Here is a 24043-nt window from a genome sequence, read left to right on the forward strand (position 1 = left end):
ATGTTGTGGAGAGACCACCAGTGCCCCTTCCCTCCCACCCCCATCTCATCTCTCCCATCTCTTTCAGGCTTCTGCCGTTCCCCGCCGGTGATGATCGCTGGAGGCCGAGTGTTCGTCCTGCCCTGCATCCAACAGATCGAGAGGTAATATCTGGTGAATGGCAGCGTCCACCCCATCTACTACTCCTCCTCCTCCTCCTCCTCTCACTTATGGATTGTGAGGGTCACTAACAAACTCCCCCGCTCCTCTTCCCGATAGGATTTCCCTGAGCACCCTGACGCTGAACGTGAAGAGTGAGAAGGTGTACACCCGCCATGGCGTTCCGATTTCAGTCACAGGAATCGCACAGGTATGGTCCCCAGGCAGCCTTCCTTTCAAAGGTACACAAAAATGCTGGAGAAACTCAGCGGGTGCAGCAGCATCTATGGAGCGAAGGAAATAGGCAACGTTTCGGGCCGAAACCCTTCTTGAGTATAGAAGTCGGGAGGTCATGTTGCAGTTGTATAAGACGTTGGTGAGACTGCATTTAGAATATTGTGTTCAGTTCTGGGCACCGTGTTATAGGAAAGATATTGTCAAGCTTGAAAGGGTTCAGAGAAGATTTACGAGGATGTTGCCAGGACTAGAGGGTGTGAGCTACAGGGAGAGGTTGAGTAGGCTGGGACTCTACTCCCTGGAGGGCAGGAGGTTGAGGGGAGATCTTATAGAGGTGTACAAAATCATGAGAGGAATAGATCGGGTAGATGCACAGAGTCTCTTGCCCAGAGTAGGGGAATCGAGGACCAGAGGACACAGGTTCAAGGTGAAGGGGAAAACATAGAAACATAGAAAATAGGTGCAGGAGTAGGCCATTCGGCCCTTTGAGCCAGCACCGCCATTCAATATGATCATGGCTGATCATCCAACTCAGTATCCTGCAGATGCTGCTGCACCCGCTGAGTTTCTCCAGCATTTTTGTGTACCTTCGATTTTCCAGCATCTGCAGTTCCTTCTTAAACAACAGCCTTCTTTTCAAGCTGGGTTAGCAGAAGCTCCAGAAAGAAAACGGCACGGTGGTGCAGCGGTAGAGTTGCTGCCTTACAGCACTGGGGACCTGGTTCGATCCCAACTACGGGTGCTGTCTGTACGGAGTTTGCACGTTCTCCCCATGACTAGTGTGGGTTTTCTCCGAGATCTTCGGTTTCCTCCCACACTCCAAAGACGTGCAGGTTTGTAGGTTAATTGGCTTGGTGTAAATGTAAAATTGTCCCTAGTGGGCGTAGGGTGGTGTTATTCTGCGGGGATCGTGGTCGGTGTGGACCCGGTGGGCCGAAGGGCCTGTTTCCGTGCTGTATCTCTAAACAAAACTAAACTGACCTAAAAAAGAAAAGCAGATGCCGGTTCGCACAAATGGACTCCTTGTTATTGAGGCAGTGCAGCGTAGGTTCACCAGGTTAACCCCCGGGATGGCGGGACTATCATATGAGGAAAGATTGTAAAGACTGGCCTTGTATTCACTGGAATTTAGATGAGTGCCGTTCAACTCTCTGGGTGAAAACGTTTTTTCTCACCTCACCGTCTTAAATAGCCTCCCCTTTATTCTAAGACTGTGGCCCCTGGTTCTGGACTCGCCCAACATTGGGAACATTTTTCCTGTATCTAGCTTGCCCAGTCCTTTTATAGTTTTATATGTTTCTATAAGATTCGCCCCTCATCCTTCTAAACTCCAGTCTATATCTCTCGTTTCTGACTGAAGAAGGGTCTCGACCCGAAACATCACCTATTCCTTTTGTCCAGAGATGCTGCCTGACCCGCTGAGTCACTCCAGCTTTGTGTGGCCATCTATGAATTATAACTAAATCCTGTTTGGCCGTTTTCAACCTGGGTTGCTAACTACCTCCTTAGTGAAGTCTTTGCACTAATGGACCGCATTCTCTGATAGTGGCAGCTTCTAACAATATCAAAGATTGAATTAAGGCCTATGCATCGAGACTTGCCGATCCATGAATCAATGTTTGGCTCCAGTTTATACAACGATCACTCCTTGCCAGCCTACTGCACGTACATTAAATATTTCCATCACAAGTTATGCCCACGTGAGTGAGCCTTGGATCAATGAACCACATAGAAACATAGACAATAGGTGCAGGAGCAGGCCATTCGGCTCTTCAAGCCAGCACCGCCATTCAATATGATCATGGGCTGATCATCCAAAATCAGTACCCCTTTCCAGCTTTTTCCCCATATCCCTTGATTCCGTTAGCCCTAAGAGCTAAATCTATTCTTGAAAACATCCAATGAATTGGCCTCCATTGCCTTGTGTGGCAGAGAATGCCACAGATTCACAACTCTCTGGGCGAAAAAAGTTTTTCCTCATCTCTGTCCTAACAGACGACAGATATCGGGACGACAGATGGCACAATGGGCTAAGTGTTCGGCTGGCAACCGGAAGGTAGCCGGTTCGAATCCCGCCTGGAGTGCATACTGTCGTTGTGTCCTTGGGCAAGACACTTCACCCACCTTTGCCTGTGTGTGAATGTGTGTGAATGTGTGTGAGTGATTGGTGGTGGTCGGAGGGGCCGTAGGCGCAGATTGGCAGCCACGCTTCCGTCAGTCTGCCCCAGGGCAGCTGTGGCTACAGAAGTAGCTTACCACCACCGAGTGTGACTGAGGAGTGAATGAATAATGCGATGTAAAGCGCCTTGAGTATTAGAAAGGCGCTATATAAATCCCATCCATTATTATTATTATTAAATGGCCTATCCCTTGTTCTTAAACTGTGTGACCCCTTGGTTCTGGACTCCCCCCCCCCAAACATCGGGAGCGCTTTTCCTGCATCTAACCTGTCCAATCCCTTAAGTGCAGTGGTAGAGTTGCTGCCTTGCAGCCATTGCAGCCAGGGCCGGATTTACCTATAAGCCAGACAAGCTTAAGCTTAGGGCCTCGAGGTCTAGAGGGGCCTCGCAGAGCCGGATTTACCACTAGGCTTCATAGGCTGAAGCCTAGGGCCTCGAGGTCTAGCGGGGCCTCCGGCCAAGGCAGGACACCTACCGTTCAACTCTGGACGGCCCCCCTCTCTATCTCTCTCTCTCCATCTCCCCCCGCTATCCGTGTCCGGGCTCCGCTCGCTCCTCATCCGCCGGCACGGCAGGCCGCCATGCACGTGCGCATTGCTGCGGCCTGCACGTCCCCCCCCCCCCCCCTGCACATGCGCACAACCACGGCCAGCACATCATCAGCCGCCCTGCGCATGCGCACTGCAACGGCAACTAGTCGGCGCTGGGCACTTTCTCCCTCGCTTTGAATTGTGGGAGATTTGGCCGCCATTGCTGTCCGGTCCCTGCCTCGCCGCCAGCGCTGAAAACCAACGCGGGGGGGGGGGGGGCCTCACAAGTGGAACAGCTTCGGGCCTCTCTTCATCTAAATCCGGCCCTGCTTGCATGGCCAGCGTGACTGGATATAAGTGTAAAATGTCCCCAGTGTAGTGTTGGTGTGCGGGGATGGCTGGTCGGTGCGGCCTGTTTCCACGCTGTATCTCTGAACTAAACTAAACGTTTCCTGTGTTTCTCCCCTGGCGGGACGTATCCCTCGTGGACCTCTTGCCTGCAGGTGAAGATCCAGGGGCAGAATAAGGAGATGCTGGCTGCCGCCTGCCAGATGTTCCTGGGGATGTCCGAGTCTGAGATCTCACAGATCGCCCTGGAGACACTGGAGGGCCACCAGAGGGCCATCATGGCTCACATGACCGTGGAGGTAGGTTTTACCCCCCCCCCCGCCCGCCTCCTCGATCCCTCCAGCACTCACCACCTGGCCATGTAGGAAGGAACTGCAGGTGCTGCTTTAAACTTATCCATTTTGGTGGCAAAAACAGGAAAGCAGACTATTATCTAAATGGTGGCCGACTAGGAAAAGGGGAGATGCAGCGAGACCTGGGTGTCATGGTACACCAGTCATTGAAAGTAGGCATGCAGGTGCAGCAGGCAGTGAAGAAAGAGAATGGTATGTTAGCTTTCATAGCAAAAGGATTTGAGTACAGGAGCAGGGAGGTTCTACTGCAGTTGTACAGGGTCTTGGTGAGACCACACCTGGAGTATTGCGTACAGTTTTGGTCTCCAAATCTGAGGAAGGACATTATTGCCATAGAGGGAGTGCAGAGAAGGTTCACCAGACTGATTCCTGGGATGTCAGGACTGTCTTATGAAGAAAGACTGGATAGACTTGGTTTATACTCTCTAGCATTTAGGAGATTGAGAGGGGATCTTATAGAAACTTACAAAATTCTTAAGGGGTTGGACAGGCTAGATGCAGGAAGATTGCTCCCGATGTTGGGGAAGTCCAGGACAAGGGGTCACAGCTTAAGGATAATGGGGAAATCCTTTAAAACCGAGATGAGAAGAACTTTTTTCACACAGAGAGTGGTGAATCTCTGGAACTCTCTGCCACAGAGGGTAGTCGAGGCCAGTTCATTGGCTATATTTAAGAGGGAGTTAGATGTGGCCCTTGTGGCTAAGGGGATCAGAGGGTATGGAGAGAAGGCAGGTACGGGATACTGAGTTGGATGATCAGCCATGATCATATTGAATGGCGGTGCAGGCTCGAAGGGCCGAATGGCCTACTCCTGCACCTAATTTCTATGTTTCTATGTAAGATAGACACAAAAAGCTGGAGTAACCCAGCGGGTCAGCCAACATCTCCGGAGAAAAGACATAGGTGAGGTTTCCGGTCGAGACCCTTCTTCTGACTGAGCGTCAGGTGAATGCACACCCTCTGACGAAAGAAATTCCTCCTCATCTTTAATTCTCTTCCTCACTCTCGACTGAAGAGGGGTCTCGACCCGAAACGTCACCCATTCCTTCTATCCAGAGATGCAGCCAGTCCCGCTGAGTTACTCCAGCATTTTGTGTCTATGTTCGGTGTAAACTGGCATCTGCAGTTCCTTCCTACACTATCCAATTAGGCAACTGCCTGGGTTATTTCTCATTGCTGTCTTTGGGTTTTCTCCCCCTCCAGGAGATCTACAAAGACCGTAAGAAGTTTTCGGAGCAGGTGTTCAAAGTGGCTTCCTCTGACCTGGTCAACATGGGCATTGGCGTGGTCAGCTACACACTGAAGGACATCCATGATGACCAGGTAGGCTGGAGCAGTAGGGTCCTTTTTCACACACAGAGTTGTGAATCTGTGGAATTCTCTGCCTCCGAAGGCAGTGGAGGCCGATTCACTGGATGCAGTCCAAAGCGAGTGAGAGCTCTTAGGGCTAGCATAATCAAGGGATATGGGGAGAATGCAGAAACGCGGTACTGATTGTGGATGATCAGCCATGATCACATTGAATAGCATTGCTGGCTTGAAGAGCCGAATGGCCTCCTCCTGTGGCCGATTAGGAAAAGGGGAGATGCAACGAGACCTGGGTGTCATGGTACACCATTCATTGAAAGTAGGAATGCAGGTGCAGCAGGCAGTGAAGAAAGCAAATGGTATGTTAGCATTCATAGCAAAAGGATTTGAGTATAGGAGCAGGGAGGTTCTACTGCAGTTGTACAGGGTCTTGGTGAGACCACACCTGGAGTATTGCGTACAGTTTTGGTCTCCTAATCTGAGGAAAGACATTCTTGCCATAGAGGGAGTACAGAGAAGGTTCACCAGACTGATTCAAGGGATGTCAGGACTTTCATATGAAGAAAGACTGGATAGACTTGGCTTGTACTCGCTAGAATCTAGAAGATTGGGGGGGGATCTTATAGAAACTTACAAAATTCTTAAGGGGTTGGACAGGCTAGATGCAGGAAGATTATTCCCGATGTTGGTGAAGTCCAGAACTAGGGGTCACAGTTTAAGGATAAGAGGGAAGTCTTTTAGGACCGAGATGAGAAAATCAGAGAGTGGTGAATCTGTGGAATTCTCTGCCACAGAGGGTAGTTGAGGCCAGTTCATTGGCTATATTTAAGAGGGAGTTAGATGTGGCCCTTGTGGCTAAAGGGATCAGGGGGTATGGAGAGAAGGCAGGGATGGGATACTGAGTTGGATGATCAGCCATGATCATATTGAATGGTGGTGCAGGCTCGAAGGGCCGAATGGCCTCTACTCCTGCACCTATTGTCTATGTTTCTATGATTCCTGCACCTATTGTCTATGTGTCTATACAAAAGGATTGAATGGCGGAGCAGACTTGATGGGCCGAATGGCCTAATTCTGCTCCTATCACTTATGAAACGAACAAACTCCACCCGAGGTTAGGATGGAACCTGGGTCACCAGCGTTGTGCGGCAGCAACTCTACCGCTGCGCCACTGTGCCACCTTTCTTCCAACCCTGTTGGATGTTGCGCCTCCTGTGTGCGGGTCCCGCCCTTGTCCTTCCCCCACGGTGATAGACGCGGCGTTCCGACCTTGATCCATGTCTCCACAGGGTTACCTGCACTCGTTGGGAAAATCCCGCACGGCACAGGTGCAGCGGGACGCCCGGATCGGAGAGGCCGAGGCCAAACGGGATTCCGGCATCAAGGTGAGACCTCTCCTGAACTCGGAAAAGGAATGCCGCTGCGGTGGGTGGTGTGTTGCCGGCAGGAATAATCGGGGGCGGGGGTGCGGCCAAGGTGCGAGAAGGGAGGACTTTGGAGGAGAGGGAAGACTCAGTCGTCTGAAGGAGGAGGGAGGGACAGAGAGAGAGATGTCAACGTGAAATGGGGATTGTTGGCTTGGGATGCTCCGAGCGGAAATGAGAGGAAGGTAGAGTTTGGGGTTGGGGTTGACGGGGAAGATGGGATAGGGCATTGGGAAGGTGATGCTGACGGTGATAAGTGGGGAGGTGAAGTGGGAACTTGGAGAAGGAGATGCTAATGGCATGTTGGCCTTCATAACAAGAGGAGTTGAGTATAGGAGCAAAGAGATCTTTCTGCAGTTGTACAGAGCCCTAGTGAGACCACACCTGGAGTATTGTGTGCAGTTTTGGTCCCCTAATTTGAGGAAGGACATTCACGCTATTGAGGGAGTGCAGCGTAGGTTTACAAGGTTAATTCCCTGGATGGCGGGACAGTCATATGTTGATAGAATGGAGCGGCTGGGCTTGTATACTCTGGAGTTTAGAAGGATGAGAGGGAATCTTAGTGAAACATATAAGATTATTAAGGGTTTGGATACGCTAGAGGCAGGTAACATATTCCCGATGTTGGGGGAGTCCAAAACCAGAGATCACACAGTTTAAGGATAAGGGGTAAGCCGTTTAGAACGGAGACGAGGAAAAACGTTTTCACCCAGAGAGTTGTGAGTCTGTGGAATTCTCTGCCTCAGAAGGCAGTGGAGGTCGATTCTCTGGATACTTTCCATATAATAACAATAACATATAACAATTACAGCACGGAAACAGGCCATCTCGGCCCTACAAGTCCGTGCCGAACAACTTTTTCCCCTTAGTCCCACCTGCCTGCACTCATACCATAACCCTCCATTCCCTTCTCATCCATATGCCTATCCAATTTATTTTTAAATGATACCAACGAACCTGCCTCCACCACTTCCACTGGAAGCTCATTCCACACCGCTACCACTCTCTGAGTAAAGAAGTTCCCCCTCATGTTACCCCTAAACTTCTGTCCCTTAATTCTGAAGTCATGTCCTCTTGTTTGAATCTTCCCTATTCTCAAAGGGAAAAGCTTGATCACATCAACTCTGTCTATCCCTCTCATCATTTTAAAGACCTCTATCAAGTCCCCCCTTAACCATCTGCGCTCCAGAGAATAAAGACCTAACTTATTCAACCTATCTCTGTAACTTAGTTGTTGAAACCCAGGCAACATTCTAGTAAATCTCCTCTGTACTCTCTCTATTTTGTTGACATCCTTCCTATAATTGGGCGACCAAAATTGTACACCATACTCCAGATTTGGTCTCACCAATGCCTTGTACAATTTTAACATTACATCCCAGCTTCTATACTCAATGCTCTGATTTATAAAGGCTAGCATACCAAAAGCTTTCTTTACCACCCTATCTATATGAGATTCCACCTTCAAGGAACTATGCACGGTTATTCCCAGATCCCTCTGTTCAACTGTATTCTTCAATTCCCTACCATTTATCATGTACGTCCTATTTTGATTTGTCCTGCCAAGGTGTAACACCTCACATTTATCAGCATTAAACTCCATCTGCCATCTTTCAACCCATTTTTCCAAATGGCCTAAATCTAGACTTTGGAAATCCTATTCATTATCCACAACACCCCCTATCTTGGTATCATCTGCATACTTACTAATCCAATTTACCACCCCTTCATCCAGATCATTGATGTACATGACAAACAACAAAGGACCCAACACAGATCCCTGAGGCACCCCACTAGTCACCTGCCTCCAACCCGACAAACAGCCATCCACCATTACCCTCTGGCTTCTCCCATTCAGCCACTGCTGAATCCATCTTGCTATTCCTGCATTTATACCCAACAGTTTAACCTTCTTAACCAACCTTCCATGAGGAACCTTGTCAAATACCTTACTAAAGTCCATATAGACAACATCCACTGCTTTACCCTCGTCAATTTCCCTAGTAACCTCTTCAAAAAATTCAAGAAGATTAGTCAAACATGACCTTCCAGGCACAAATCCATGTTGACTGTTCCTAATCAGACCCTGTTTATCCAGATGTTTATATATATTATCTCTAAGTATCTTTTCCATTAATTTGCCCACCACTGAAGTCAAACTAACACGTCTATAATTGCTAGGTTTACTCTTGGAACCCTTTTTAAACAATGGAACAACATGCGCAGTACGCCAATCCTCGGGGACTATTCCCGTTTCTAATGACATTTGAAATATTTCTGTCATAGCCCCGGCTATTTCTACACTAACTTCCCTCAATGTCCTAGGGAATATCCTGTCAGGACCTGGAGACTTATCCACTTTTATATTTTTCAAAAGTGTCAGTACTTCTTTTACTTTGAAACTCATAAAGTTTCTCCAATGGACCAATTTTATCCCACGTTATCCTTTTGCTATTAATATAGCTGTAGAAACCCTTTGGATTTACTTTCACCTTACTTGCCAAAGCAACCTCATATCTTCTTTTAGCTTTTCTAATTTCTTTCTTAAGATTCTTTTTACATTCCTTATACTCCACAAGCACCTCATTTACTTCATGCTGCCTATAATTATTGTAGATCTCCCTCTTTTTCCGAACAAGATGTCCAGTTTCCCTTGAAAACCAGGGCTCTTTCCAATTTTTACTGTTTCCTTTCAACCGAACAGGAACATAAAGATTCTGTACTCTTAAAATTTCCCCTTTAAATGTCCACCATTTCTCTTCTACATCTTTCCCATAAAACAAAATGTCCCAGTCCACTCCTTTTAAATCATCTCGCATCTCATCAAAGTTAGCCTTTCTCCAATCAAAAATCTCAACCCTAGGTCCAGTTCTGACCTTCACCATAATTATAATAGAGAGTTAGATAGGGCTCTGAAAGATAGCGGAATCAGGGGATATGGGGAGAAGGCAGGAACGGGGTACGGAGTGGGGATGTTCTGCCATGATCACATTGAATGGCGGTGCTGGCTCAAAGGGCCGAATGTCCTACTCCTGCACCTATTGTCTATTGAGACAGGAGCCGGGATGGAGGTAGGGAGGTGAAGGAAGAGGGTACGATGGCGATGGGGTGTTGGGGAGTGGTACTGACAGGACTAATTGGGGAGGTGGAGAAGCCAAGAGGTGTTGGCTAGAATTGAATTGAATTGAAGACATTTTTATTAGCCAAGTATGAACACATACAAGGAATTTGCTTTGGTGCTCCGCACGCAAGTAACAACACGACACACAGTAGACAATTACAAATAAAACATTATAATTTAAACATGTGAAGAATGAAATAAAATACCAAAGCAAAAGGAGGCTGCAGACTTTTGGCTGTTGAGTAGAACTACTACCCGTGGAACAAGGATTCCAATCTGAAACATCACTTTCCCATGCTCTCCAGAGATGCTGCCTGATCTGCTGAGTTACTCCAGCAGATAGACACAGAACGGCTGGAGTAACTCAGCGGGACAGGCAGCATCTCTGGAGAACGTGGATAGGTGACGTACAGTTTTGGTCGCCTAATCTGAGGAAAGACATTCTTGCCATAGAGGGAGTACAGAGAAGGTTCACCAGACTGATTCCTGGGATGGCAGGACTTTCATATGAAGAAAGACTGGATAGACTCGGCTTGTACACGCTAGAATTCAGAAGATTGAGGGGGGATCTTATAGAAACTTACAAAATTCTTAAGGGGTTGGACAGGCTAGATTCAGGAAGATTATTCCCAATGTTGGGGAAGTCCAGAACTAGGGGTCACAGTTTAAGGATAAGAGGGAAGTCTTTTAGGACCGAGATAAGAAAATCATTTTTTACACAGAGAGTGGTGAATCTGTGGAATTCTCTGCCACAGAAGGTAGTTGAGGCCAGTTCATTGGCTATATTTAAGAGGGAGTTAGATGTGGCCCTTGTGGCTAAAGGGATCAGGGGGTATGGAGAGAAGGCAGGGATGGGATACTGAGTTGGATGATCAGCCATGATCATATCGAATGGCGGTGCAGGCTCGAAGGGCCGAATGGCCTACTCCTGCACCTATTTTCTATGTTTCTATGTGTTTAAGAAGGAACTGCAGATGCTGGAAAATCGGAGGTACACAAAAAAGCTGGAGAAACTCAGCGGGTGCAGCAGCATCTATGGAGCGAAGGAAATAGGCTACGTTTCGGGCCGAAACCCTTCTTCAGACTGATGGTGGGGTGGGGGGGGGCGGGGAGAAGAAAGGAAAAAGGAGGAGGAGGAGCCCGAAGGCTGGGGGATGGGAGGAGACAGCAGGAGGGCTGAGGAAGGGGAGGAGACAGCAAGGACTTACAAAATTGGGAGAATAGGTGGATAGGTGATGTTTCGGGTCAGACTTGATGGGCACAAAATGCCTTTTTTTTCCCCCCCACTTTTACTTACAATGGTGCAAAGCTTCCTTAATCGCAGACTAACCGCTCTTCCCCCCCAATCCCCCCTCGACAGGAGGCAAGAGCTCAGCAGCAGAAGGTCTCGGCACAGTACGTGAACGAGATTGAGGTGGCCAAGGCCCAACGCGACTTTGAGGTGAAGAAAGCCACCTACGACACGGAGGTGAACACCAGGAAGGCTCAGTCCGACCTGGCCTACCAGCTGCAGGTACGTACGCAGGGACAGGGTGGCCCACCTAGATTAGATTAGATTAGATTTGATTCGACATTATTGTCATTGCACAAATACGAGGACAGGTACAACGAAATGCAGTTTAGCCTCTAATCAGAGTGCAAAGTAGTAGAAAATACGGGTTAAAACAATATGTACAATGTGGATGAATTAAACTAGTACCTTGAGCCTCACATCCGCCATGTCATTAAAACCTCCTTCTTTCACCTCTGCAACATCGCCAAAATCAGACCCTCTCTCACACCTCCCGCTGCTGAAAGACTCATCCATGCCTTCATCTCCTCCCGACTGGACTATTGCAATTCACTTCTCCTTGGCATCAGCTCCACCTACATCAACCGACTCCAACTGGTCCAGAACGCAGCCGCCCGACTCATCACCCACACCAAATCCTGGCATCACATCACTCCAGTCCTCAAACAACTTCACTGGCTTCCCATCTCCCACCGGATCACCTACAAAATCCTGGTCCTCACCTACAAAGCCCTCCACCATCTGGCCTCCCCATATCTCACTGACCTCCTCTCCCCCTACCAACCCTCACGGTCCCTCAGATCCACATCAGCCGGTCTCCTCTCCATCCACAAGTCCAACCTCCGCAGTTTTGGGTACAGAGCCTTCTCCAGGGCAGCTCCCAGGCTCTGGAACTCCCTCCCCCAACTGATCTGCAATTCCGTGTCCCTCACCACCTTCCAGTCCCGCCTCAAGACCCATCTCTTCACCTCTGCCTATCCTTAGCCCCACGTCCCCCTCCCTTTTCATCTGTGCTTGAATTGCCTCATATTGTGTTTTGAATTGAATTCTGTCTTTAATTTGTGTACTAGTCATGTCTCTACTATTTATTTCATTCCGCTTACATGTTTTTCCTCTACTTGCTAAATTTTTGTAAGGTGTCCTTGAGACTCTTGAAAGGCGCCCATAAATAATTTTTTTTAATTTTTTTTATTAGTACATAGACAAATAAATATATACAGATAAAAGAGTATAAAAGATAGCTAGCGTCGGGCCTGTGAGTTCAGCAGGGTAATGGTATTTTGGAAGAAGCTGTTCCTCAGCCTGCTTGTACGAGACCTGAGGCTCCTGTACCGCCTCCCTGATGGGAGGAGGGCAAATAGTCCATGGTTAGGGTGAGAGGGGTCCTTGATGATTTTCCCAGCCCGTCTCAGACACCGTGTGCGGTGGAGGGCATCCATGGCAGGGATCGGGGCACCGATGATGTGATGGGCGGTTTTCACCACCCGTTGCAGTGCCTTCCTGTCAACTGTGGTGCAGCTGCTGTACCATACCGTGAAGCAGGTGGTCAGGATGCTTTCGATGGTACAGCGGTAGAAGTTGGACAGGATCTGGGGGGACAGGTGAACTTTCTTAAGCCTCCTCAGAAAGTAGAGGCCTTTTTGATCAGTTTGGTGGTATTGAGGGACCAGGACAGATCCTCTGAGATGTGTACCCCGGGGAATTTGTAGTTGGAGACGCGCTCCACCTCAGTCCCGTTTATGTGGGTCATCTGGGTCAATCCCTGGCCATTGTGGTCAGGCGGAGGTGACCTTCCACCGAAGATAGACACACACACAATGCTGGAGTAACCCAGCGGGACGGGCAGCATCTCTGGAGAGAAGGGGTGGGTGACGTTTTGGGTCGAGACCCTTCTTCAGACTGAGAGTCGGGGGGGGGGGGGGGGGGGGGGGGAGAGACATGGAGATGAGGAAGGGTAAGGTGTGGTAAAGATAGATCAAAGGCGGCAAAGAGAGAGGAAAATGCTCTCTGAGGGGAAGTTGGCAACGAGGCGCATACGATCAGTAAAATTTAACCAGGAGGACAGTCAAACTAGTCAGAGAACTAGGATGGGGGAGGGATGAAGAGAGAGGGAAAGCAAGGATTACTTGTAGTTAGATAAGAGAATGTTTATACCGCTCAGGTGTAAGTTGCCCAAACGAAATATGAGGTGCTGTTCCTCCAACTTGCGCTGGGCCTCACTCTTGACAGTGGAGGAGGCCCAGGACAGAAAGGTCAGTGTGGGAATGGGAGGCGGGAGAGGTTGGGAGGGGGAAGGGGAGTCAGTCTACCCCACGACAGAAGGGGGAGGAGTTGTACAGCTTGAGAGCCACAGGGAAGAAGGATCTCCTGTGGCGTTCTGTGCTGCATCTTGGTGGAACCAGTCTGTTGCTGAAGGTGCTCCTCAGGTTGACCAGTGTGTCACGGAGGGGGTGAGCTGTATTGTCCAAGATGCTGACAGATAGACACAAAATGCTGGAGTAACTCAGCGAGACAGGCAGCGTCTCTGGAGAGAACAAGAACCGGAACAAGGGGTCACAGTTTAAGGATAAGGGGGAAATCTTTTAGGACCGAGATGAGAAAAACATTTTTCACACAGAGAGCGGTGAATCTGTGGAATTCTCTGCCACAGAAGGTAATTGAGGCCACAGTTCATTGGCTATATTTAAGAGGGAGTTAGATGTGGCCCTTGTGGCTAAAGGGATCAGGGGCTATGGAGAGAAGGCAGGGATGGGATACTGAGTTGGATGATCAGCCATGATCATATTGAATGGCGGTGCAGGCTCGAAGGGCAGAATGGCCTACTCCTGCACCTATTTTCTATGTTTCTATGGAATGGGCGACTTTTCGGGTCGAGACACCTTGGACCCTGTCCGGGATGCTCTGCAGTTTGGGGAGCATCTTCCCCTCCAAGACCATCTCCAATGAAGCCAAAGGGCCATCCGCTAACCATTGCCACCCCTCCCCCCCCCCCACCCGTCAGGTGGCCAAGACCAAGCAGCAGATCGAGGAGGAGAAGATGCAAGTGCAGGTGGTGGAGCGGGCCCAGCAGATCCTACTGCAGGAACAAGAGATCCTCCGTCGCGAGAAGGAGCTGGAGGCCCAGGTGAAGAAGCCGGCGGAGGCCGAGAGATTCCGCCTGGAGAAGCTGGCCGAGGCTGGGAGGTAACATCCCCCCCCTGCCCGCGTCCTCCCCCAATCTCCCCGGTAACGCTTCCAAGATGGCGGCCAACCCAGGCGACTATAGCGTGCTCGCCACAGAAGCAGACCATAAGGTCAAGCGTGACAGGACCAGAGGCCATAGCCTCAGAATAAAAGGATGTCCTTAGCGATAGGAGCAGAATTAGGCCATTCGGCCCATCAAGTCTACTCTGCCATCCAATCCCGGCTGATCTATCTCTCCTTCCTAACCCCATTCTCCTGCCTTCTCCCCCTGACACCCGCACTAATCAAGAATCTATCTAACTCTGCCTTAAAAAATATCCACTGACTTGTGGCCTCCACGGCCTTCTGTGGCAAAGAATTCCACAGATTCACCACCCTCTGACTAAAGAAATTCCCCCTCATCTCCTTCCTAAAAGAACGTTCTTTAATTCTGAGGCTGTGCCCTCTAGTCCTAGACTCTCCCACTGTTGGAAACATCCACGCCACATCCACCTGTGCGTATTTGGGACATGGGGAAGTCGGGGTGGGGGGAGGGGGGGGGGGGATCCAGGCGGTGACAGGGAGGACGTGCAAACTCGCCGCGGTTCGATCGGGATGAGTGGGGTGGGGACTGGCAGTGGGGTGTAAGGTTGCTTTCCTGACTTGCTCCTTCCCGCTCTGCTTCCTCTTATCCCAGGTTGAAGCTGATCATGGAGGCGGAAGCGGATGCTGAGTCCATACGAGTAAGCGACGTGCCGCAGGGCGACACGCTCCCCCCTAGTGGGGTGGGAGGGGGAATAGTGGGGGAGGGGGGATAGTGGGGGAGGGGGGATAGTGGGGAGGGGGGGATAGTGGGGGGGAGGGGGGATAGTGGGGGAGGGGGGATAGTGGGGGAGGGGGGATAGGGGGGAGGGGGGGATAGTGGGGGGGAGGGGGGATAGTGGGGGGGGAGGGGGAATAGTGGGGGGGAGGGGGAGAGTGGGGGGGAGGGGGAATAGTGGGGGGGAGGGGGGATAGTGGGGGGGAGGGGGGATAGTGGGGGGGAGGGGAATAGTGGGGGGGAGGGGGAATAGTGGGGGAGGGGGGGGAATAGTGCGAGGGGAGGGGGAATAGTGGGGAGGGGGGGAATAGTGGGGGAGGGGGGGAATAGTGGGGGAGGGGGGGGGAATAGTGCGGGGGGAGGGGGAGGAGTGGGGGAGGGGGAATAGTGGGGGAGGGTGAGAAGTGGGGGGAGAGAGGGTGAGGAGTGGGGGAGTGTAGGTGAGGGGGAAGAGAGGGTGAGGAGTGGGGAAGAGGAGTGTAGGTGAGGGGGGGAGAGAGGGTGAGGGTGAGGAGTGGGGAAGAGGTGTGTAGGTGAGGGGGGGAGAGTGTGAGAAGGGGGGAGTGGGGAAGAGGTGTGTAGGTGAGGGGGGGGGAGAGGGTGAGGAGTGGGGAAGAGGAGTGTAGGTGAGGGGGGGAGAGGGTGAGAAGGGGGGTGTGTAGGTGAGGGGGGGAGAGAGGGTGAGGGTGAGGAGTGGGGAAGAGGTGTGTAGGTGAGGGGGGGAGAGAGGGTGAGGAGTGGGGAAGAGGAGTGCACAGCTGCAGTGGATGCTCCACGCTCCCTGAGCCCACACTGTCGTTTCTTGCCCCAGGTGAAGGGTGAGGCCGAAGCTTTCGCCATTCAAGCCAAGGCCATCGCTGAGGCCGAGCAGATGATCAAGAAGGCGGAGGCTTTCAAGGAGTACAAGGATGCTGCCATGGTGGACATGATCCTGGCCAAGCTGCCTGAGGTGAGTCAAGTCAAGTCAAGTTGCATTTATTTATATAGCACATTTAAAAAACAACTCTCGTTGGCTAAAGTGCTTTACATTTGTTATAAGAATAGCACAACAAAACAGACTACATACATATATACATGTAGCCCTCACTCAAAGGACGTCAGGAAAGGCTTGGGAGAATAGATAAGTCTTTAGTGTTGACTTAAAGGAGTCGATGGAGGGGGCAGTTCTGATGGGAAGGGGGATGCTGTTCCACAGTCTAGGGGCTGCAACCGCAAAGGCACGGTCGCCCCTGAGCTTATGCCTAGACCGTGGGATATTCAGCAACCCCAAGTGTCGGCCGATCTGAGGGGCCTGGAGGTGGAGTGGTGGGTGAGAAGACTTTTTATGTAGGTGGGGGCAAGCCCATTGAGGGCTTTGTAGACATGGAGGAGAATCTTGAAGTTTATACGGAACCGCACAGGGAGCCAGTGGAGAGAGTTTGGCCAGGATCGGGGTGATGTGGTCCCTTTTTCGGGTGCCCGTCAGGAGTGTCGCTGCGGGGTTTTGGACCAGTTGCAGGCGGGACAGGGAAGATTGGCTGATGCCAGTGTAAGGGAGTTGCAGTAATCTAGGCGGGAGGAGATGAATGTGTGGATGATCTTTTCCAGGTCATCAAACTGGAGGAATTGTTTTATTTTAGCTATCATCCGAAGCTGAAAGAAGCTAGCTTTTACTACGGCATTGATTTGTTTGTCAAATTTCAGTGCTGAGTCAAATATCACGCCTAGGTTTTTGACGTGAGGTTATGACCTCTAGACCTGGGCTCTGCTCTCCACATTCACTCTATCCGAGCCTCCTTGGGAACAGTCTGTAGATCTTTGAAAAAAAATTCAAGGTCAACTTTATTCAGAGTAAAAGATATATACGAGACAGGTACATACAGTGCAAGAATTCATCTGACATTCTCGGAGGTGATACATACATCAATTGCATTGTAATGTAGCATAACCTGCCCTCTGACCCTTGCCCAGAGGGAGCGCCCTGAGTGTAATCTGGGCCTGACCTCTGCTCTCTGATCCCCTGCCCCCCTGCCCCTGACATGTGGCCCGTGCAGCGGTAGAGTTGCTTCCTCACAGCCCCAGAGGCCCAGCTTCAATCCTGACTCTGGGTGCTGTCGGTACGGAGTTTGCACGTTCTCCACGTGACTGCGTGGGTTTTCCCCTCACACTCCAAACACGTGCAGTTTTGTGGGTTACACAGTTACCCCGGCATTTGGTGTCCATCTTTGGTGTCAACCAATATCTCATAAGGTGTTAGGTGATAGGAGCATTCGGCCCATCTAGTCTACCCCACCATTCAATAATGGCAGATCTATCTCTCCCTCCTAACCCCATTCTCCTGCCTTCTCCCCATAACCTCTGACACCCGTACTATTCAAGAATCTATCTCTGCCTTAAAAATATCCACTGACTTGTGGCCTCCACAGCCTTCGTTGGCAAAGAATTCCAGAGATTCACCGTCCTCTGACTAAAGAAATTTCTCCTCATCTCCTTCCTAAAAGAACATCTTTTAATTCTGAGGCCATGACCTCTAGTCCTAGACTCTCCCACTAGTGGAAACATCCTCTCCACATCCACTCTATCCAAGCCTTTCACTATTCTGCATGGTTTCGATGAGGCCCCCCTCCTCATTCTTCGAAACTCCAGCGAGTGTCAACAAACACTCAACATAGGTTAACCTACTTATTCCTGGAATCATTCTTGTAAACCTCTTCTGGACCCTCTACAGAGCCAGAACATCCTTCCTCGGATATGGTGCCCATATCTGTAGCATCTGCAGTTCCTTCTTAAACGTAAACACTTCCACCAGGTGGCGCCGTCAGTAATGGCCGCCCTGCCAACGGTCTGTCTGTCTATTTGTATTTTTTGTTATTTTTAGTCTGTTTTAAAAGTTTGTGTTAATGTTCTTTGGTTTGTTTTATGTGGGAAGAAGGGGGAACTTTTTTCAGTCTCTTACCTTGCCGGAGATGCGATTTTTTTCCGGATCGTATCTCCGGTCGCTCTGCAGCCTAACATCGTGGATCTAGAGGCCTTGCTCGGGACTGACTTTGAGCCCTACCGCGGGGCCGTGGACTTACCATCGGAGCCGATCCTTCGCCTGGGATCGACGCTCCAACCTGCGGATTCCACCATCGAGGAGCTCGCAATCTCGGGTAGAGACCGACGTCGGGAAGCTCCAAACGACGCACGAGGTTTCGACCAGGGGTCAAATCGCCCGGTGCGGGGGAGCTGAGATTCCCCCCGATGCGGGAGCTTGATCGCCCCGACGAGGAGGCCCACCACCGGCTACGGGAGCCAATATCGCCCCATCAACAGAAGGCCCGAGGCCCCCGACTGCGGGAGAACAAAGAAGGGAAGAGATTGAACTTTTTTGTTTAAGAAGGAACTGCAGATGCTGGAAAATCGAAGGTACACAAAAATGCTGGAGAAAGTCAGCGGGTGCAGCAGCATCTATGGAGCGAAGGAAATAGGCAACGTTTTGGGCCGAAACCCTTCTTTAGACTCCGAAGGAAATATGCAACGTTTCGGGCCGAAACCCTTCTTCAGACTTTTTACGAAGGAAATAGGCAACGTTTCGGGCCGAAACCCTTCTTTTACGAAGAAAATAGGCAACGTTTTCGGGTCGAAACCCTTCAAAAAGCGAACTTTTTTTCTCGCCTTCCATCACAGGGAGGAATGTGGAGGAGTCACTGTGGTGGATGTTCATGTTAAAATGTATTTTGTGTGTCTTGTTGCCTTTTTATTGGTATGGCTGTATGGTAAATCAAATTGCTCGTATGTTGCCAAACATACTTGGATGATAGTGATTCACTGGCCCGTGCCTTTCCAGGTGGCCGCGGAGATTAGCCAGCCCTTCTCCAAGGTGAAGAAGATCACCATGGTGAGCAGCGGGACTGGCGAGGTGGGAGCCGCCAAGATGAGCGGTGAGATCCTCGACATCATGACCAGGCTGCCCGAGACCATTGAGAGACTGACTGGAGTTAACATCTCGCAGGTGAGTGAGAAGCCCAGGGGAGGTCGGGAGCCTGACTGGTGTTGGCCAGGGTCTTGTGCCAATCTATCACTCAATCAATCAATGACTCAATGAATGGAATAAATCGGGTAGATGCACAGAGTTTCTTGCCCAATGTAGGTCAATTGAGGACCAGAGGACCTTAAGGTGAAGGGGGGAAATTAAAAAAGAATCTGAGGGGTAACTTTTTCACACAATGGGTGGTGGGTGTATGGAACAAAGCTGCCAGATGAGGTAGCTGAGGCTGGGACTATCCCAACATTCATGAAACAGTTAGACAGGTACATGGACAGTCTTAGGGGGTTGGACAGGCTAGATGCAGGAAGATTGTTCCCGATGTTGGGGAAGTCCAGAACAAGGGGTCACAGTTTAAGGATAAGGGGGAAATCCTTTAGGACCAAGATGAGAAAAACATTTTTCACACAGAGAGTGGTGAATCTCTGGAACTCTCTGCCACAGAAGGTAGTTGAGGCCAGTTCATTGGCTATATTTAAGAGGGAGTTAGATGTGGCCCTTGTGGCTAAAGGGATCAGGGGGTATGGAGAGAAGGCAGGTACAGGATACTGAGTTGGATGATCAGCCATGGTCATATTGAATGGCGGTGCAGGCTCGAAGGGCCGAATGGCCTACTCCTGCACCTATTTTCTATGTTTCTATGGATAGGACAGGTTTGGATGGGATATGGACCAAACGCGGGCAGGTGGGACTAGTGTAGATGGGACATGTTGGGCCGAATGGCCTCTCCACGCTGCCTCACGATGACTATGAATGATCCTTTATTATCATAGCTCACAAGTCGCGGTGAGATGCTTTGTTTTCATGCACAAGGTATGCAAAGAGTCTCCACATGAAGGGCGCCCGCTGACAGAGTTACAAGTATCCCATTTTAACACAATCCATTTCTAGCACATTCCATTGTGGTTCCCCCGTAGTTCTCTGGTCTCCCCCACGTCGGGTCCCCCTCGGCGAATGAGTGAGTCAGTGTGTCACACACTGTCCTTTACCCCCTCTGGGATTGGACGCGTCAGTGAGTCACACACTATCCCTTCCCCCTCTGGGATTGGACGCGTCAGTGTGTCACTCACTATCCCTTCCCCCTCTGGGATTGGACGCGTCAGTGAGTCACACACTATCCCTTCCCCCTCTGGGATTGGGTGAGTCTGTGTGTCACTCACTATCCCTTCCCCCTCTGTGACTGGGTGAGTCTGTGTCACACACTATCCCTTCCCCCCCTGGGATTGGACGCGTCAGTGTGTCACTCACTATCCCTTCCCCCTCTGTGACTGGGTGAGTCTGTGTCACACACTATCCCTTCCCCCTCTGGGATTGGACGCGTCAGTGTGTCACTCACTATCCCTTCCCCCTCTGGGATTGGACGCGTCAGTGAGTCACACACTATCCTTTCCCCCTCTGGGATTGGACGCGTCAGTGAGTCACACACTATCCCTTCCCCCTCTGGGATTGGACGTGTCAGTGAGTCACACACTATCCTTTCCCCCTCTGGGATTGGACGTGTCAGTGTGTCACACACTATCCCTTCCCCCTCTGGGATTGGACGTGTCAGTGTGTCACACACTATCCTTTCCCCCTCTGTGACTGGGTGAGTCTGTGCCACACACTATCCCTTCCCCCTCTGGGATTGGACGCGTCAGTGAGTCACACACTATCCCTTCCCCCTCTGGGATTGGACGCGTCAATGTGTCACACACTACCCCTTCCCGCTGCGTCTCTGTGGTAAAATGCTGCGATTGAAATTCATCCCGTTCCCCCACCCCGCTCTTTTTCCACGCACAGGGATCCATGAGACCGGGCCGGATGTCGTAAGATGGAGACGGCGGCGAGGATGGAACTAGCGGGAACGTGAGCGCAGCGGCTGTGCGTGCGATTACCAGCGGCTCCCATCCACGCGTATAAACCCCCTTGTGCCACTGTTTAGTCTGCATGTCTTCCCATGTGGCACTGTAACCCTGTAATCACTTAGTCAACACTTTGAAGGAAAGAAACCTAGCTGTAGAGTAGTCCCACTTAAGATATAGGAATTAGAGTCGACCTTTCCAGCTAACTCCATTTGAGCCGAACTCACCCCTTGAAATCCTGTTCCAACTCCAGTTCATTTTATTGTCACGTGTACCGAGGTACAGCGACTGCAAGTATCCCAGTCACCCTCTTGACTCCAAAACTCTGCCTCCACCGGAGGTTTGCGTAATCATTCAGCCTCGCAGGGTAGAGAATGCCAATGAGAATCGAGAAGAAGCATGCTGGAAATCGGAAATAACGAGACTAACAGGCCAGTCAGCATCTGTAGAGAATCAAGATTGAAAGATCAGGGAAACATTTAACTTGTTTTTCTATTTTCCCGTTCCAACAATCACGGTCATGACTTATACACCATTCAGCCATGATCGTATTGAATGGCGGTGTAGACTCGAAGGTCCGAACGGCCTACTCCTGCACCTATTTTCTATGTTTTTCTATGTAAACAAAGGACCTTCGAACTGAAACATTCTTCTTCTTCTTGAGTGTGGCGTGCACAGCCTAAAGTTGTACGACAACTTGTGTCTGCTTGATCTTCTGTTTGTGCATGCCAGGTTAATTGCATTCGTCGAAACAGGGTGGACCACGTGAAGGTTGCAATCTCCCACCCACCTGATACATTAACGATGTTAGACACAAGAAGCTGGGGTAACTCAGCGGGTCGGGCCGCTTCTCTGGGGAAAAGGAATCGGTGACTCACCTATTCCTTTTCTCCAGAGATGCAACTTAACTGGCTGAGTTTCTCCAGTTTTTTGTGTCTATCTTCGGTTTAATCTAGCATCCAGTTTCTTCCAACACATAAACCATGTTTCTCTCTCCACAGATGCTGCTTGACCTGTTGAGTGTTTGCAGCGTTTTGTGTTGGGAATTCTAAAGATTCCCATCTCTCCAAGGAGATATTCCTCCTTGTCTGTGCCTTAAACAGACCACATCTTGTCTCGGTGCCTGCCAGTTCGTCAGCTGACCATTTGAGGGCAGCATTGTCAGTGTTTTCATAAGTTCCTAAGTGATAGGAGCAGAATTAGGCCATTTGGCCCATCAATCCTGGCTGATCTACCTTTCCCTCCTAACCCCATTCTCCTGCCTTCTCCCCATAACCCCTGACAGCCTTGCGTTCATTGTGTTTAAAATGCTGTAACAGTATCATCAGCAGAGTGGAGCCAAGTGCAGAGAGGACACAGAAATCAGGAATAAGTTAAATCTCCAAAGGGTTTTACTAGAATCGTGGTCACGATAACTGTCCCCAGGCACGGAACCAGGCCCTTCGGCCCATTGAGTCTGCGCCAACCAGCGATCCCCGCACACTAGCACTATCCTACTCACACTAGGGACATTTTACAATTTTCTACCAAAGCCAATTAACCTACAAACCGGCACGCCCTTTGGAGTGTGGGAGGAAACCGGAGCACCCGGAGAAAACCCACACGGGTCACAGGGAGAAGGTACAAAGCCCGTACAGACAGCACCCGTGGTCAGGATGGAACCTGGGTCTCTGGTGCTGTGAGGCAGCAACTCTACTGCTGCGCCAGATTGAGATTGAGACGCGGGCAACGGTAAACGCGAGTGTAATAAATTTCTGGGGAAAATACAAGACTGAGCAAAGACACAGTGGCGCAGCGGTAGAGTTGCTGCCTCACAGCACCAGAGACCCGGGTTCCATCCCGACCGCTGTGCTTCCTGCACGGAGTTTGTACGTTCTCTCCCTGTGAGCAGCGTGTGTGTTTTCTCCGGGTGCTCCGGTTTCCTCCCACACTCCACAGACCTACAGGTTTGTAGGTTAATTTGATTCTGTGAGTTGTCGGCGGTGTTTGCAGGATTGAACTAGTGTGCGGGGTGATCGCTGGTCTGCGTGGATTCAGTGGGCCGAAGGGCCTGTTTTCCCGCTGCGTTTCTATACTAAACTAAACATCAGATCTTAAATGGGGAACTCAATCGGTAACACTATGATACACTGATGAAAATATCATGAACATAAAATGGAAAACGCCGACTATCTCGCCCTCAAGTGGTCAGCAGAAGAATCAGCAGGAACTGACACGACTCTACGATTCCCCAGGTTCTCGATTCCCTTAGCAGGTGAATTCTTCAAAAAGCATCTACCCATGTTGAGACATCTTTGGAGTTGATACATTGCACCGAGAGCACCTCGTTTTTCTAAACTCCCGTCCTCTGAATCTTTCATAAGTTCGTGAGTCATCGGGGCAGAATTGGGCCATTCGGCCCATCTCTGCCATTAAATCGTGGCACATCTACCTTGCCCTTTCAACCCTAACCGATTCTGCTGCCTCCTCACCGTAACCTTTGACATCCTTACCAACCAAAAATCTATCAATCTCCATTTTAAAAATAACCAATGTCTTGGCCTCCACCGCCGTCTGTGGCAATGAATTCCACAGATTCACCACCCTCTGATGAAATAATTTGCTCCTTGTCTCCTTTCTAAAGGTAGGTCATTTTATTCTGAGGCTGTGACCTCTGGTCCTAGACTCTCCCACTAATGGAAACATCCTCTCCACATCCACTCCATCCAGGCCTCTCACTCTTCGGTAAGTTTCAATGAGGTCCCCCCCTCGTTCTTCTCAACTCCAGCGAGTACAAGCCCAGTGCCGTCAACCCAATCATCCCGGGGATCTTTCCTCATAGGACATCCTCTTCACCCCAGGATTCAGCCTGGCAACCTTCTCCGAAGTGCCTAAATACCGATACATCCCTCGTAGCCAAGGAGACCAAAGGTGAACGCAGTATCAACTGTGGTCTCACCATTAGTTGTACCAAGACCTTCCCCAGTATTAAACTCCATCCCATCTCCAGTACCTTCAATCTGAGTCCATAATGTGAGTTCCATTCAGTGTTGTCGCATGTTCCTAGGGCTCATAACTGGAATCACCCCATAGGTGTTAGGACTTGTGTTCCAAGCTTAAGTAAGCAACTTTTGCCAAGTTCAAAATCAGGTGGAGGCAAGAGAAAAGTGTTTATTTGTTGGTTACAGTCATACAGCATGTAAACAGACCCTTAGGCTTAACTTGCCCACGCCGACCAACATGTCCCGTCTACGCGAGTCCAACTTGCCTGCGTTTGGCCCATATCCCTCTAAACCTGTCCCATC

General features: G+C 50.2%; 1 protein-coding gene across 1 annotated transcript; it reads left to right on the plus strand.

The window, feature by feature from the left end:
- LOC116989955 (flotillin-1-like) lies at positions 1-21265 on the plus strand. The gene is made up of 11 exons (XM_033047511.1): positions 1-143; positions 259-349; positions 3589-3732; positions 4990-5109; positions 6384-6479; positions 11000-11152; positions 13932-14113; positions 14790-14835; positions 15724-15861; positions 18721-18885; positions 20698-21265. The coding sequence occupies exons 1-11, from the start codon at positions 1-3 to the stop codon at positions 20725-20727; spliced, it is 1308 nt and encodes a 435-aa protein (XP_032903402.1). The 3' UTR covers positions 20728-21265.
- The last annotated feature ends 2778 nt before the right edge of the window (positions 21266-24043 follow it).

Source organism: Amblyraja radiata, chromosome 30, assembly GCF_010909765.2.
Source record: "Amblyraja radiata isolate CabotCenter1 chromosome 30, sAmbRad1.1.pri, whole genome shotgun sequence".
Taxonomy (NCBI): Eukaryota; Metazoa; Chordata; class Chondrichthyes; order Rajiformes; family Rajidae; genus Amblyraja; species Amblyraja radiata.